This window comes from Gobius niger, assembly GCF_951799975.1.
Source record: "Gobius niger genome assembly, chromosome: 9".
In the NCBI taxonomy this organism is placed as follows: Eukaryota; Metazoa; Chordata; class Actinopteri; order Gobiiformes; family Gobiidae; genus Gobius; species Gobius niger.
In genome coordinates, this window is record NC_136860.1 from 29,939,981 (window position 1) to 29,957,184 (window position 17,204).

The following is a 17,204-nucleotide window of genomic DNA, read 5'->3' on the forward strand; positions in this document are numbered from 1 at the left end:
TAAAAATTAAATATAATCAAGAGTTAGGGTCACTGTCAACACATGGATTCACATTTTAAAGGGGATAGATGCAAGTTAGCCATTTTATACTCACTACTGCCACCTCAGGTCATATGTGTAACTGCACCTTCTATATTAACCCCTTAACTCCCACCTGAACCGAGCACATTTTCTCCAGTTTGGCTTTACCCCAATCCAAAAGCTTTGGGAAAAAAGGTGTGAAAAAGCAACGAAAATTGAGACGAAAACAATGATGGAAATGTGACAAAAAAGTGAGAAAACATTGACAAAAAAGTGACGAAAAATTTATGAAAAAGTGGCAAAAATGTCACAAAAATGTCACAAGAAATTGACAAAAAAATGACAAAAATGTGACACTAATGTGACAAAAATGTGACAAAATGTGACAAAAAAAATTACAAAAATATGACTAAAAAATGACAAAAAAGTTACAAAAATGAGTTGAATACCCAACAAAAAAATGATGGAAAAAAATCTGATAACGTGAGGAAAAAGATCCTCTCGGTTCAGGCGGGAGTTAAGAGGTTAAGCTTGTGCATGACGGCAATTCGGACCCGAAGTAAAACTTTTTGAGACATTTTAGAGACAGTTGTGGTGAACAGGTCTGAGCTCATTCTACATCTTAGGACATTGTTGAATCATGTGTAGGGGGAGGAAAATACTTATTTTTAACCTTTTTAAACTCTGTATGGTCCCTTTAAGCAGTTTAAATCGATTTTAAATTGTTTTTCACTGAATCTTTACATCCCTAATAAAGAGTAAATTATAAAAACTATACAACTATACAGGCCTGCATAAAAATAGATGAATATAAAAATAGGATAAAATAACAATTTAACACAGAAAAATTTGTGCATGGATTTTCAGATGCATTCAGTACTAGCAGCGGGGATGAGTGCGGACATACCACATAGTGCAATAGATACAGACGGCATTTCTGGAATCACCCATATATGGTCACAGGGGCGTCGGACTGGGGGGGTAAAGGGTACTGAGTACCCAGGGCCCAGAGCAGGGTAGGGGCCCTCAAAAATGCTGCAAAAGCGTTCTGTATTGTACTTTCTAAGTTTCCTCATAATTGATACTATAAGAACTGAACACAACCAGGCTAAAATACAATGGTTGCTACACAGAATTTTGCACAAACAACAATGATTGTTATTATCTCAGGGCCCTGACACCCCTTTAAAGATGTGCCAAATGGTTCAGCCCACACGGTGTTCAGCACCGTGCGCTTCAGCTCAGCAGTGACTTGATGAGGTGGACTCTGTAATGTAATGACACAGAGCCAGGAAAGACAGATATTAGTCTTACCTCGCTCTAATGTGCTTTTATTTAACACTTGCCTGTTCTAGTGGAGCTTAGAGGAAACTTTCTTGTCATAAATGACAGTTAAACATGAGGTGAGGTGAGTCCTGCCTCTGCCTGCGCTGAGACGAGGTGCAGGTGCAGAGTCAGAGACAGAGCTCCTTCTCTCCTCGTTTTAACCTCTAAAGTTTCTCTTTCCTCATATTTATTATAATTGAGCCATCAGGCCAATACAGTGACAAAAGCCACAGATCGCGCACGCTATTTTCGCCGAATTAATTATGCTAATTAGCCGCGCGCATTTGGAGACTCACATGATAAATGCGCAGCTTTGGAGACGAGTTAACGTCGTTCTAGTGAAAGGTGGAGCTCATGCCATTTAGTCTATTCCAGCGCAACTTTTTACAACAACAATTTACTGACAATACACTTAAAGGTAAAGGCTTCAAATATGTGAAAGACTAAATCAGACTGAAGCCCTTGAGTTTTTTGTTCAGGCCTGTGGCCACAGAGACATCATAGTATCATTTTTTTTTTTTGTAAAATAGCATTTTAATGCCTATTTTAAAGTCACAAATGTGTTATTCTCAGCACAAATATCCCATGTCCCTGGTTCAGTCCTCCTGTTTAATGTGTTCTGATAATAATCATTATGCTCAGCCTAAAACTAGCCATTTCAACTGGCCCAATGAAAGTAGAATATTCCACCCTAATCTAAATATTTATGTCACTACAGGATTAAAGGTTATTCCATTTCTGTAACTGAAGCCAAATTAGATGCAATTTCAAGTCAAACATTGACTTGAAACAAACAAACAAACAAACAAACCATGAACTAAGTACCCATTGGATTGGATATGTGTTTGTATATGAAGCAATTTTTGGCCAACCCATTTTTCACTTAGTTAAGGTATAATAAAGTTATAATATAAAATAAATGAACTGCACTGTCAAACCACTGATATGTGGTCAAAGAACATAGAATATGATATGAAATGTGAATTTCATATGGGGGGGGGGGGTGTCCACCAAGATAGTTTGTACCCAGGGCCCAGAATTTGGTGCTACGCCCCTGTATGGTCATATTGGAAAACCGTTAAGGGGGAAAACAATTTTGAGAAAAATCTAAACTTTATCTAATTATTAAAAAATTACTTTAGCAAACGCTGCAATATGAATATGGTTTTCTACTAAATAAAGATACAAAGACATGGAGAGGTGCAAAGTGGTTCAACAGCCCATAAATACATAAATACAGGATCCTCCATGCTAGCATCGGGCTAATGCTAATGGTTAGCTAGCGCTAGCTACAACTGCCGTTTTTTCACTTCTACTGAACAATCTGGTGTGAGAAAATATCCATATGGGCCCGATTTAGACTTGACTTTAATAATGTGTGGTGAATAAGTTCATATTCCACCAGAAAATATCTGAAAAGAGTGAAAAATAGTGTTTCTCTAAAGATTCTATTTCCCCCCCTCGGCGAAGCCGCGCCCCCTTCTATGATGAGATGCCGTCTGTATCTATAGAGCAGTGCAAATGGCTGTATCAGGTTATTATGTGTTCATGAGCCGGATACAGAGTGATTATAGTGGCTTATTAATCTGCAACTCAGCATTTTATAGTTTCCATGCTGATGTAGAAAGAAAGTCTTTGTGTCAGCAATGCCCAAAGGTTGCAAGCTCTATCATCACAAATGGAAACTCAAAGATGACCTGCAGGTGCGCCCTAGCGCCCTATAAAAAGCAGGTGTGCCGGCTCTGACTCTGCAGGTGCGCGATAAGACCTCCTGAACTTTTGACTCTCAGCCAAAAGGTTAAGGCTAGTCTTTAATTTGCACACAGGTTCCCTAAAGTAGACAGGGGCCGTCTTGTTATCTCGGTTTCCCTGTCATCCGCTCACCTTTCAGCTGCGAGTAGGCCACGCAGCTCCACTCCCCTCTGCCGTTTCCGACGCACGTGCACCTCATCATGTGCCCCAGGACGTCGTGGCGCTTGTCCCACTGGTCGCCCACTCGGTACATCACTCCTTCGGTGGTGGTGCAGACTTCCTCATGGGCTGAAACACGCAGCACAGTCAGTGCATTCAAACTGGCAACACGACAACAGAACAGAAAATTCCAAAACTATCATCGCATTCAGGTTTCTGGTTTGCAGGAGCTGACAGTAGGTTCTATTACAGGTAGTAATAGTAAAGTTAGTGAAACTAGAAGCAGTAATTATAGAAGTAGCAGTCGTATGGCTGTAATAATAATAAATTTTATTTGTATTGCACTTTACATATGAAGAACACATCTCAAAGTGCTACAATTTACACTGTAGTACTTGTATAAGGGGGTGACAGAATTGTAGTAGCTCTTATAGAAGTTGTTGAAGTCAGTGCACAAGTAGTAAGTAGCCTAGTTGCACTAATAGTTGCTAATAGCTGGAATAGGTGGAAGTTGCACAATACGCAACAATGATGAGTCTCTGTAGCTGTTGCAGTAGCACAGTAACAGAAGTAGTTGACTAGTGGCACTATGTATTAATTAGGACTGCAGGATACTGAAAAAAAAAACTGCGATATGCAATACGGGTGTGCAGTATTGCAATAACGATTTTGATTTACTAACCATCCTAGATTAAGGTTCTTTAGTCATCGTCTGTACTCTGTGGACGTGTGAAGTGTAGGACGTTTTTGCCTCTCATGCAAAAGGCTTCGTCAGCAACACTTGGCTTCCAGCTCACAGGCCAGACTAGATAAAGACCACTGGGAGTGGTTAGCTTGGCTTAGTCCCTCCCCTCTTTATTCAACTACTCTCATCCTGTCGGTAAACAACCTTACATTTTACTAAATTGTTTCGAGGCAGTATTTTTCATTCAATTTAAACCTAAATCTGTTTTGTTTTTTTGCGATATTTTGTAGAGCTCTAGTATCAGTGGTAGTAATAGTTCAATAGTGTGATGCGGTCACAGAAGCAGCAGCACAGGTGTTGGCAGGTGTAGTAATAGTAGTAGAGGAAGTATTAATTTGCTGGAGTAGTCCTAGTAGCAGTAATTGGCAGTTAGATAGAAGCGGAAATCGAGTGCCTTCTCTTGGCAAATACTGACGTACTGCAATTATCAGACACTGCGCCTATAGGTCTGATGGAAACTTCCTGAATGGAAAGTCACAAACAGCTGTGTTTTGAGTGAGCGCATGAGCGTGTGTGTGTTCAGCCTCTCTATTATTAAAGCGCCGGAGTTTACAATCAAGAGATATAAATGTTTGACGAATGGACAAGACCAAACAAGCCCCAGTTGGAAAGAATGGAGTTATGTTTTCACACATTGCTTTTTATTGGCAATATATGTCTGTATTTCGGTCCAATTACCAGTAAAATCCTGTAAAATCCTGCACTCAAAAACGTGTTGCTTCGTGTCCGAATTGCCGTCATGCACAAGCTTAATATAGAAGGTGCAGTTACACGTATGACCTGAGGTGGCAGTAGTGAGTATAAAATGGCGAACTTGCATCTAGCCCCTTTAAGGACCAAATAATAATAGCAGCATAGAGTGGGATCTGAACCCCCAAACCTCTGATATCCCCATATTTTACACAAACAATGTACTATATTTATTATTTTTTGGCCTTTATTTAACCAGGAAGTCCAATTGAAATACAGAATTTCTTTTTCTTTTTGTCAGGTGAGTCCTGGCCCTACAGGTAGTAACAGAGCACTATCACATGGACTAGGAACCTTCCTGCTCATTGAGTCCAATGCCACATTTTTGTAAAACCAAGTGAAGTTACTTATGTAAAACTCATTTGAATCCGGTTCGAAAGTCTTGTTAAAAGTCTGTCTCCTGCTATATTATAGACTGTCCCTGAAATTGAGTCCACAATATACAGTGCTTTTACAGTGCATATAAAGCCTGTGTCGCTCACTAGCATGGCGGCAATAAATCTCAGAGTAATGACTGTATTCCCTTCAAATGGGAGACATAAATTATACGGCGACGAAATTCAAACTCTATTCCACTGGGCCGGTCTGTTTTTGCAGGTAAAGGAGGCAGACAGAGGAGAGAAACTGTCCTGAACACATCTGCTAAATCCACTACACGAGTGGAAGAGCGAGAGAGGAGATATGGGGCGAAAGCTCTCTCTGGCTGCAAAGTGCCAGGCAGCCCCTGTGCTGGCGCCAGACCATATGGGACTTTCAACTCAGTGTCTATGGACTGGCTGGGAAGTAGGTGATTTAAATTTAAAGTGGGCAAAACTGTCAAATAAGTTAAGGCGGGGGCCGGGGGGTGGACAATATGCCTACAGATTCTACAGAACTAATGCCGTCTGCTGCTTCTGAAACTTCCCTGTCTCTCACTAAGAACATGACCAGAATGACTACGAAGAGGTGCAGGTGGGGATTGGGGAATAGTGTCTTAGGTCAATGATGGTTTTATTAGTCATTTATTTAAACCTAAGTAAACTAACAAATGCTATCCATATGATCTTTAACTGTTTTCGTTTAAAGTTTCCTTTACATAATTCATTTGAGTTTATTTATTTTTTGCTTTCTCTTTTGTTACTACTCTTAAAGCTGCACTTAGGTATTTCATTTGGTTGAATTCCTACATTGCATCTCCAGATGTGCCACCTTAGAAACAGCGAGCTAAGTTTGTCCTTCAGGAGCAGAGAAAAGCTCCACATCCCTCACCCCTCATCCCCAACACACCTGTCACCCCAGGCCAGGGGTTCACGACCCCACCTACCGACGGAAAAAGAAATCCAGGAATATAGCTGAGGGCAGCGTTGAATTTCCTTTTTGTTTGTATAAAGCCATGTTTCTTTCTTAGTTAGCATATATTTGAATTAATTTAGTCAGACTAGTTAGATAATCAGAATAGTCGCAAAGGGATTCTAGAAATTTCAGTGTTTGATGTGCATCATGAAGACAAATTTCAACATAAAAAGCCAGCTCCAATTTTGCCTGAAAGGAGAAAAACATTACTAATTTCTTCTACTAGTGTTGATATGTGCTTTTGTTTCCCTACCATTGTTAGTGTATTGTCAATTAGTAATAGACAATACACTAACAATAGACTATTACCGTTGCTGGTTTATGATAGCATCATTGACATGTTTTGAAAGTTGGTTCATGGATCGACCATTTACTCCTGAAACTGACACTTTAGGTCCACATGTTGAATTAACTGAGCTAGTGGTTTGGTTGTAGTTTAGATCATCAAGGTACAGTATATTTACAATGTATACTGTACTAAACAGCAGACAATATGATTTCTGGCTAGGAAAGGTGAATTGTATGGTATATATCTTCACAACCTGTGCATAGTTTGTGTACCAGGACTTGCACAATAACAACTGCAGTGTGCACATTTATACACATTTTGCCGATGCATGAATGGCTGTCTTAAGTGTCATGTGGGAAGGGCGAAAAGTCAAAGCAGTGTGCTAGTAAGGTATCCCTTTCCTTCTGCAGCAATGAGATTTACAGGAGCTTTGAAACTTTAAAAATACAAACATGGCTGTTGCACAATAACTATTGGATATGTATGTATTCAGTACACGTAGATAATGCACGAATCACTGTCTAAACTGGCATATACAGGCAATACAAAAGGGTTCCAGTAAAATATCCATTTCCCCTTGCAGCTGTATAAAGCATCAGAGTCTATGGTCAAACCAGATGGGAATTCTGCGTCAGACCTGTAATAGTAACACTGCTTCCCCGGAGCCTGGTATGGATTATGTTTATTGGTCTGCGATTCACTTATTGGGAGTCTGAGTGTTCCCACCTCTCTGTTCCTGTTGACTGTAGCTCAAGGCTGGTCAGGGGCTCCTTACGTACAGCATTTAAACACTCCCGCAGGACGCTTTGATCCGATCAGATTAAAAACAAAAGGTTGATTCATCCCTGGTTTATTCAAAGACTGACTGGAGGCATTTGGACTTGACTCAACTTTGTAGAAGAGGAAAATACGATTCACATTTGTTTAACATTGAAGTGATACTGTAAACATGTTTTGTGACCTTGGGGATGGCACGGAAGAAAATGTATATAAATCATTATCAGTACTTTTGATAGTTTGGATCTTTCTATTAGCTGTTATTTGAGTGATATTCTTCACTTATTAATAATTTAACAACTAAATATGACTTTATTACTGCTCTCCAAACTTCAGGAACAAACCATTGCCCCCACTCACTTTTCCCCTCATTTTCATTCAGATTATTTAACACCTCAGCGGCACCACATCAGCTCTGGCAATGTGTGATTATCTTCCTTGATCCTTGTTGTAAATCAAGATTGAGGAGCTAATGAGATTATCTGTCTGTGTCAACAATTTAGGGACCTGTTACTGCCCTAATAGCGTTATGCGAATCGCAGATAAAGCATCTCGACATCTTATCAGTGCATTTACCTCCCGTCTCAATGTCTGAAGAATCAGCTATAGGGTTTATACAGCCAGAAGCAAGTCAAATTTAATACCTTTTAATGCCATTTTAATGTCCAAACACTATATTTTGATGCAACAAAATGGTGCATATTTAATTTAAGATTTGCAAACATTTCATCAAACAGAGGAGAGAGAATTAGACAAAACTGCAACTGAATGAAAAGAAATTTAGATTTAATGCCAATTTATGTTTCTGAATAACATTTAAGCACTTGACTTTTAATGCTATAGTAGTAGTAAATAAATAAGTTAAATAATTAAAGGTGATTTTAGTTATCTTGAAAAAAAGCAATTGTAAACTTTGTGTCTAGTATTCTGGTCCAATAATTTGACATGCTTTTCTAGCTCTGAGTTTTACTGAGCTTTGTGACCAATCAGTTTCCTCAAGGGGTTCAATTAAGTCAATAAGTTGCAAGGTATGGTATAGTTTATTGTCCCCAAAGGGAAAATTATCCTCTGTTGTTGACTCATCCTTCAGGGCTGCTGGGAAACCTGTCAGGAGAAGAGCAGCACCTCCAGGTTTTGAGCTAGGTTTATGGCACCCCGAGGAAACCCACCCAGGCAAAGGGAGAACAAAAAAACTCGACACTGACAGGCCCACAGGGTCTGGGACATGAGCCCAGGTCATTCACACTGTGAGGCAGGAGAGCTACATGTTCATGTTGCTGTAGGTTAGTTCACACACTAAAGCCACGGTTCCACATAACACGTTTGGATCCCGCACGCCTCAGTCTAAGTGCTCCCCTTACCCAATACAGGCGAGGTTTCCACTATACACAAGGATCGCAGTGGGCAGTGCTCCCACATATGCACACTTTACTGAAGCAACAGCAGAATGGCCTGACAAGTTTTGGTTCGGTTTATGGGATCATTCAGAGGTGCCAAGGCAAATACAAGAGGATAAAAGCAGCTAAAAGACAACTATAAAGGAAAGCAACATGCTAAAGCTATGCTAACACCAGCTGAAGCTGTGCTAACAGCGGCTAAATGCTGCCATCAGCAATATAACCTTTTTCAACAGTGGTATGATGTTTTGAGATATTATTTCCGTATGACCTGCATGTTAATAGTAAGGGTGGTCCTCTCTCTCGTTGTGCCTGGTCAGACCGGTTTGGCCCTGGCCTTGGCAGTGGACACGCTTGCCCAACAGGATTGACCAGGCACTGGGCTGGGTCGGGCCCGCCAGTAGAAACACCCCCTTTTAGAGGTTTTAAATGGGAGTACTCACCAGCCATGGGGCAGAATCCAAATCTGTGTTCATCGTCGTAGTCTGTCGTTGTGCCGCACCATTTCATCCCATCTCTCCTCCCATCAGACGTGCAGTCAGTGTAGTTACGTCCATTGTAAGTATATGGGAACTGACACAGAGCGCCGTTGGAGTTACCTCCTCTGGTGGTGATAATGGCTGGTAGGAAAAAAATACAAAGGCTAGTCAACAAGAATATCAAAATTGTATGTAGTGGGATTATCTCTCTACTAAGTCAAATTTTGCCATCTTTAACTTTAATTGCTAGCGTGAAAGGATAGGATAGTATTTAAGCATTGCCCACCATTTTGCTCGGTACAAAAGGAGTATTTCTGTTCGGCCTCAAAGTCAGAGGAGGTTGAGCACCACAGCTGTCTGTCACTGCGCCCATCCGACGTGCAGGAGTGGTAAGTCTTTCCCTTGTAAACGAATGGAAAAACACAGGGCTGTCCACCAGAGTTACCGCCATAGACAGGAGCTGGTCCATCTTCGTAAAACAAAAGGCAAAACATATTAGTGATGTCAGGTTAAGCTCCTGCAGTCTCGTCCTTATCCGTCACAATCTTACCCCATTGTTCGCAGCTGATGCCGTTGCCGAGGCACGTGCAGAGCATTTGCTGGGTTCCCTGGTTTTTGATCCATCGTTGTCCAATGAAGTAGTACAGTCCAGCGTCAGACCTGCAGGGCCCGTCCTGAGGCAGCTCCGGGACAGACGCCGGCTGGTACACCACGGGCTGGATGTTAGTGATCACACGAGAGCCAGTGCCTGAAAAAGCAATGAGAAAATGCATCTTGAATCATTTCCGATTCAGAAAAACATGGCAAAACAGAACAGTATTTCAAAGGAAAGCTCATTTGATGGATGTTCTGCAGTAACTATTGGACCATTGCAGCAGGGAAACTATGGCGATGTAAAAATGCAAATGACTTGGATCTTCCTTTGACCCAATTCTCTGTTTCCCCATGAGGTCAGGACTTGGAGGATACTTCTCTCTCACGTCAACACTTTTAGGGGCAGGGAGGGGGGTGGGGAGTTTTTATCTTTACCCCCAACACCAGCTGCCTCTGGTCTTTGTCCCGCACTCTGTCCCGACTGCAGGCATTAGGAGGCAGGGGCGCGTTTGTTCTCACCCAGCCCGGTGGTGTGAAGCGACGCATGTCTCTCGCACTTCCACTCCCCCCGGCCGTTCCCCGTGCACAGACACTGCAGCAAGTTCCCCCTGGCGTCTGACTTGGTCCAGGTGTCTCCGATCCGGTACGACGACAGCGTGTCCTGGTCGTTACAGCGGTCTAGGCGAGAACAAATATGGTTGTTATAGTAGATGCAAATGTAGAAAATGGTCTGATAATTGAAGAAAATAAAGGAGTTGTTTGTATCTCTTTCAATATTATGGCTTTAATATGTTCTATTTGGTCACATAATAACAAGTAAATGCTCGTGTGGTGCCAAACTGATTGGATAAAGAAGAACAAAGCACAAAGGAGAGCTCTTGTTGCAGTAATAATATGTTGCACTAGCCCTTTATTGGCCAGTATGCATACAAAACATTGTGATTATGCTGCAGAAAAATCCAAAACACTTGCATAACTTCCACAAATCCTTTCCAAATTGAACGTGCTTACTATCCTTGTCAGCCCAAGGGGTGGGTCAAAGAATGGCACTATCATTGTTTCTTAAAGTTTTTAGATTTTTCTGTAGTGGCGCACTGAAATCAATAAAATATGGCCAGCGAATTCAGATGGTGTTGTGTTTTCAGACTCTCTCAGTCATTGTTGAATTCCTTTGGCCTCTATGTTTTCACAAAAGACTCTTAACGTAATAGTCTTGCTTATTTTAGGCATTTCATTAGGTACCCCATTATCACACCTGTGAGAACGTGGGGATGCGCAATAAAAGTGAGCCCAAAAAAGCAGCATTACCAAATCCCTAATAAGTAGAGTCAGACTTTGCGTCAATAGAGATTAACTTAAAGGCTGCATTTCAATTCAATGCTTCCTTTAATTACTGGTCTATCTCTAAAACAGCATGATGAAACATTCAAACGTGTATAAAAGCCCTTGTTTTGTTTGTGTTTATTCCCAGGGAAACCAGCTGTTCCCCATTTCAAGTCAAGCTCTTTTGTTAGTAATGTGTGATAATTTGGTGCTGTCCCGGGGCCACCTAGTGTTGTTTGCATGTGCGTGTCGAGTGATTCAGGCAGATTCTTCAGGGACAAATGGCAGTAATTGGAAACACAGCATTTACTCCAGAGCTTTAAAAAATCTCCAGTATGAAAAGAGTGACGTTGCCCTGAGAGATTCAAGCTGTAATAGACCCCGTTATTGAATATGAGTGCTAATACAACAACAACGAAAGCTTAGTTTGTTAAGGTTTGCCAAAGAAATCAGGGAATATAATATGGAAAAACAAAAGAGCACTTTATTTAACAAATTGAAAAAATAATACATCAGGCTAAAATGGAGGTACGTCTTAAAAACTGGACTTTATGGGATTTTAGTTTTCGACTGCGTTAGCGATAAAAGTTAGCAGTGAAAAACGCTTTACTCACTTCTTGAGGTACATGTGATCCGTCCACTGCCCTCTCCCAGACAGGTGCAGTCCACCACCATCCAGCCCTGGTACGGCTTCTCCCACGTCTCACCCACAACGTAGGACGTCCCGGCGTTGTTGTCATAGCAACGCTCAGCTGCAACAGGCGACAAAATAGTGTCATTTCAAGTTGTACTTAATGAACAGTGCCACATTAGAAGGGGAAACGTTCAGGTTTGGACACATTTTTGTGATAAATGTCTTAGTTTAAATCCCAGCCCCTCATCGCCAAGCCAAAGTTGATAACAAACAACATATGGCTGTCTCGTTTTTAGTTAATATAAAAGAGAGCTACTCAAACATCACCACAGTCATTGTATACTATAAGTGTTTGGTAATAATGTCTGGCAATCTACTGTACATCATTTTCACTTTGCAAATACCTAAGGTTACTTTTTATTATGATTGGACTGTAACAATAATTACTACATCGACTTATTGTTCAGTGAAAAACAGATAAACAATTACATTTTGGGCTTAATATTTATCGTCATCATTTATTTAAAAAAAAAAAATCTTTTTTTTCTTTGTAAAACTATATATATACATTATGATTTGAGTTACATTATATTTCATGTTTATTGCAGCTTGTGTGGTATTTTAGGAAATGATTATGCACTTTTAGAACTAAAGTTTACTGCCATTGTTATGCTTTAGAGTTGACAGTATCTCGTATCTTTAGAGTCAATAATATCGTCTATCGTGATATTTTCCTACCCCGATATATCGAACTTCGAATTTGATATTGTGATGGGCATATTATTGTCCCGTACTAAAATAAAATTAATAAAGCCATAGTGAAGGAACTCATCTCCAGATCTCGAGCTAAGTTTGGCCACTTCCTAGTTGCAGGGTTATCATTTTGTTTTAGGCTGCACAGCGGATTCATACAATCAAACTCAATGAAAATATTTTATTCCCTTTTGTCCCATTTTTTATTTACTTTTCCCTATTTCTTTTTCTATTTTTTTTGCCCAATGTTTGCCCCAATTTTCCTTTTTTTTTTCCAATTCTTGCCCCCCCTTTTTTTTGTTTTCCCATTTTTAGTAACTAATATTTTGACAAATTTTTATCCAATTTGTTCCCAATTTTTTGCCTATTTTTGCCCAAATTTCTTCCCCGTTTTACTTACATTTCTTGACATTGGAGATTAGCCCAATACTGTAAATTTGCAGATCTTCCACACATTATTGTTCTGTTTTCTGGTTCTGGACGACACATATTTTAGTATAGTGTTGTTAAAGTACCGGTATCAAAAAAAAATATAAAGGTACCCAGCCCTATACTCTTTAGTCAGCACCAATGCAATGACTCACCGATTGGTTTGCATGTCCATTCTCCTTTGCCATTGCCCAAACACACACACTCCAACATGTAGCCTCCGGTCTCATGAGGTCTTCTCCAAGTGTCGCCGATCTTATACGAAGCCCCGCCTTCATGACAGCGATCTGGGAGAAAAGAAAAAGAAAAAAAGGGAGCAAATAAAGACCGGTGTTTATGTCTGCTCGGTGTACGCACGAAGCAATGAAAACACAGCCACAGACATCCATGCCATTATCTGACCACACGGCTAAATGCTAACAGCTGCAGGGGAGCTGGTTGTGCTAATCAGCTGGAGTGAAGATATAACAAGAGTCTCCGAGCGGCAGCGCAAGGACCAACCGTGGCTCGTGGTAAGTTCAAGTACATTTTTACATTTTAGACAGGTCATGAATGGGGTTCTGGGATGTCCTGGTTCAGTCATGGTTAAGTCTTTATTTAGTCTACTATATATTCAAGCTAATTGTCTTGTTTTAGACCTGGAACTGGTTTCGCTGAGTCCAGGCTTAAGTTCCGGCATAGCCTCGGTTTAGTTCTAGTTGACTTAAAGGGACTATATGGAGTTTAAAAATGTTAAAATTGTGTATTTTCCTCCCCCTACATGTTCCAGCAATGTCCTAATGTATAGAATGAGCTCAGACCTGTTCACCACAACTGCCTCTAACATCCTGCACTGTCACTCAAAAAGTTGTTACTTCGGGTCCGAATTGCCGTCATGCACGAGCTTTAATATAGAAGGTGCAGTTACACGTATGACCTGAGGTGGCAGTAGTGAGTATAAAATGGCCAACTTGCTTCTAGCCCCTTTAAGTATTCAGTACCAGCTTTGTCCTTTTCTACAGAAGGCATCTCTCGTCTTAGTTTGCTAGCAACAGTATGCTAATGCTAACGACAACATGCTAATGCTAACGGCAAATAATCAAAGCTGGGACAGAAACCATGATTGGATCACCTAAAGTAATGACATTAAATCGGCCTCTGCCGGAGCGGCCAAGAATTTATGTTTTTACAGGATTATAGACCAGACATTTGGAACATCGCCCATTAAATTCCCCAAAAACTGGCCTAAGAAAAACCCATATCAGTCAACCTGTGTTTTAGTTCAATGTATCCTCCAAAAAAAGGTCTATAGTCCTCTAAGCGTTTTTTGAGGATAACTCGCTTGACATTAAAACAGATGTACTGTATACTCACTTCCGATCGTGCAGCTAATCTTGCCCCTTCCGGATCCGATGCAGGTGCAGTCCCAGATCATGCCATCCTTAGGCCTTTCGTAAGTCTCTCCAACGGTATAGGAGCGCTGGTTTATCTTATCAAAGCACGTTTCTTCTTCTACAAAAGAAAAGCATTGGTTACAAAGTTGTCAAACATACAGTAAATCAGGGTAAAAGAACCAGTCAAGTTTTAATACACGAAGGGGACAATAGATTGGTTCGGTTATCAGAAGGTATTGCGAAAGTTTTGCAGAAAGGAGCAATGAGCAGCAGCCATTAATGAGGTTGGTATAATGAATACTTTCCGCTTCAGTCACAAAACCGTTTCTCTAAGTTTAAACTCTTACAATGAGCTGTAATTACCAAAAGATTGCCGGTTCCAGGTACGAATAAGCAGAAATGAATGAAACGTTAACGTGACTAGTCACAAAAGTATGTTGGAAAGATTTTTAGGAGGCCAGTGGCATCTATGGTGGGAAATACTGTACATCATCCATATATAATAGAAGGTTATGTTTATATTAAATGTAAAATAAAATAGCCAGTATGTGTGTGTGTGTACATACCATCTGGTTTGCTTGTGCATTTAATTCCAGCGACTCCTTGGCAAGTGCACACCAAAGTGCTGCCCAGGTACGGCCGCTCCCACTGGTCATTCACGGCATAGAAGTGACCATTCTCTATACAGCCATCTAAAACAAAACAGGAAATTATGCTCACATGGGCTCGGCAGTTCAAGTGCATCGTTCTATTTTAGTTCTTATTCCAGTCCTGGTTTCGCTCATGCTAATTCCTTATAAGGTGGATTTCAGGAAGACTTTACTGTGTCTCCTTGGAGTTAAGTCCTGGTTCCATCATGCTTTATGTCTTAGTTCATGCCCAGTTAAGTCCAGTTTTAGCATCTAAGTTAAAAACTCCAGCAAACTGCAACAGTAGATCTCACAAAGCAGCCCTTGTCTCTCCGCCACTGTGCATCAAAAACTCATAAAAACAAATTACAAGTTGTCTTTGTTTACAAGACTGCGCAGCAAAGCATCTAATAATAGTCGTGTCTTGATGTCGCCCTATCCACAAAGTACACACAAAGTCGACGGGACAAAAAGATACCAGGAATAAAGCCTCCGAGTGTGGGAGGCTTCACCCGTGTCTGTGAAATCAAGATTGGATGTGTTAACTGCACTTCAAAGGGCCAAGAGCCAGAGCAGTAAATCGAATGAAGCCGGTGGAGAATGGAGAACACTTTTGCTTTTCTCACAGCACATGTCCATTTCAGATTCGCGGGACATGATGTCGCCTTTTCTGCATGAATCAGATTAAATCCCTAGTTGAGTTCAATCGTGGCGAATCGAATTATTGGCCACTTTAAGCAACTTCAACATCCCAGTACATTGACAATACAGCAAATCAGTAAATAAAGCACCACCGCTGTATGACAATATCTTCTTATTTTCAAAACATTGTGATTACTATACATCTATAACACTGCAACCATTACTCCAACTACTACAACGAACTAGGCCAAAAGTTCGTAAACTCTGACCTCTTCAGGGAAGCTCAAAGGAATCTGAAATTTGAGTCCTAAATCATTATAAACAGAGATCATTTCATTTATGCATTAGTAATGAATGTCATGTAGGTCTTCTGTTTTGTTTTTCTTGTTAAGACATGGTTTACACCCAGTTTAGAAATAATCTAGCCCAATTTAGACATGTTTGAGACCCTTTTAATATCTTATTTTGTCCCAGTTTGAGCTTGATCTAGAACTGGTGGCACTTAGATCGAATACGAGGCCAACTCCTACTACTACACGCCTGCATCCCAAACCTGCCTTGAACCTATGGCCTTATAACGTTGCAGTGGGAACTTTCTCACCCTGCTGTTTTCGAATATACACTGTACTTATACATCTACTTAAGTGATACTCTCTTGTGCCCATCAGATTAGTTACTTGAGTAGACATACACTACATCTCCCTCCCAGTCGGGTCATTAGCATCCTGCTTCAGCTCCAATCTACATCCACATTTGATCACACTTGACCTTCCGAACTGACATTTCCTGATCAATCAAGACAGACCCAATGTTTAACCTCTTTGGGTTGAAGGTCAGGGGTCACAGCTTGAAATGAAAACGATTGTGCGCAAATACTGACATACGGCAAGCATTTGGATGTTAGCATGTAGCATTATGCCATTCATTCGTACACCACTTTATGAGCCTATTACTGCACAAAAACTCCCTTTGCCTTATCCAAGACTGTGTATATTTACTTCACCACCAAAAACTGTATTGGTTTCTTGAATTATACCGGTTCAGCCACGTAAAAGGACTTTGTATGACTGACATGCAAGGGCAAATAGTTGTTATCAATCAAAAGAACCATGAAATAAAACACATGTAACCGACTTGAACATTTCGAGTAGCTGTTCTTCTTGGAACAGCTATGTTACCTAGTTGTCTAATTCAGTGGGTCCCAACCCGGGTGTTCCTGGGATTGCGCCCCCCCCCCCCCCCCCCCCCCCCCCAGAGCTTTGCCTGGTCAGAGGGTCAGGTCAAATATGGTATTATTTGAGAAAAATATATGGCTTAAAATCATCAAATGTGACTGAGTAAACACTACAATTTCAGTTTGTTTGAAATGAACATTATATTATCATTATTTTGATACATTTGTGGGGGGTTTTAGGTAGGCTGGGGGTTTCGGCCCAACTACATGCAGGGGGGGCTTCAAGGATGAAAGGTTGGGAACCATTGAGCTAAGTCAAACATTTGGTTAAGTGCAGGTTGATATGTTTAGGAATAAAATTTAAATTCATTAAAGTTAAATACATTTTTCTTTTATTGTTTTCCCGACAATGTCTTCATTCTTTTTTGAATGATCCGAATTCTCACTTCATTCTCCATTTTGTCTGACGTCAGTATCAAAACGTTATTCGGACTTTAACGCTTAACCTCTTAACTCCCACCTGAACGGATCACATTTTCTCCAGTTTGGCTTTACCCTAATCAAAAAGCTGCTTGGGAAAAAAGTACCAAAACAGCCACAAAAAAGGAGAAGAAAACGAGGATGTA

The 17,204-nt window shown here is 40.6% G+C and overlaps 1 protein-coding gene across 1 annotated transcript in view; it reads right to left on the reverse strand.

Annotated features, from left to right (window-relative positions):
- Positions 1-17,204, reverse strand: part of LOC306968193 (fibronectin-like) — a 66,247-nt gene that overhangs the window by 48,127 nt on the left and 916 nt on the right. The window contains exons 2-10 of the mRNA XM_079563516.1: positions 14,700-14,825; positions 14,114-14,251; positions 12,916-13,047; positions 11,559-11,696; positions 10,141-10,299; positions 9,578-9,775; positions 9,314-9,496; positions 8,992-9,168; positions 3,232-3,387 (exon numbers count right to left, since the gene is read on the reverse strand). Coding sequence (XP_079419642.1) covers positions 3,232-3,387; positions 8,992-9,168; positions 9,314-9,496; positions 9,578-9,775; positions 10,141-10,299; positions 11,559-11,696; positions 12,916-13,047; positions 14,114-14,251; positions 14,700-14,825 — 1,407 coding nt within the window. The remainder of the gene's footprint in view (positions 1-3,231; positions 3,388-8,991; positions 9,169-9,313; positions 9,497-9,577; positions 9,776-10,140; positions 10,300-11,558; positions 11,697-12,915; positions 13,048-14,113; positions 14,252-14,699; positions 14,826-17,204) is intronic.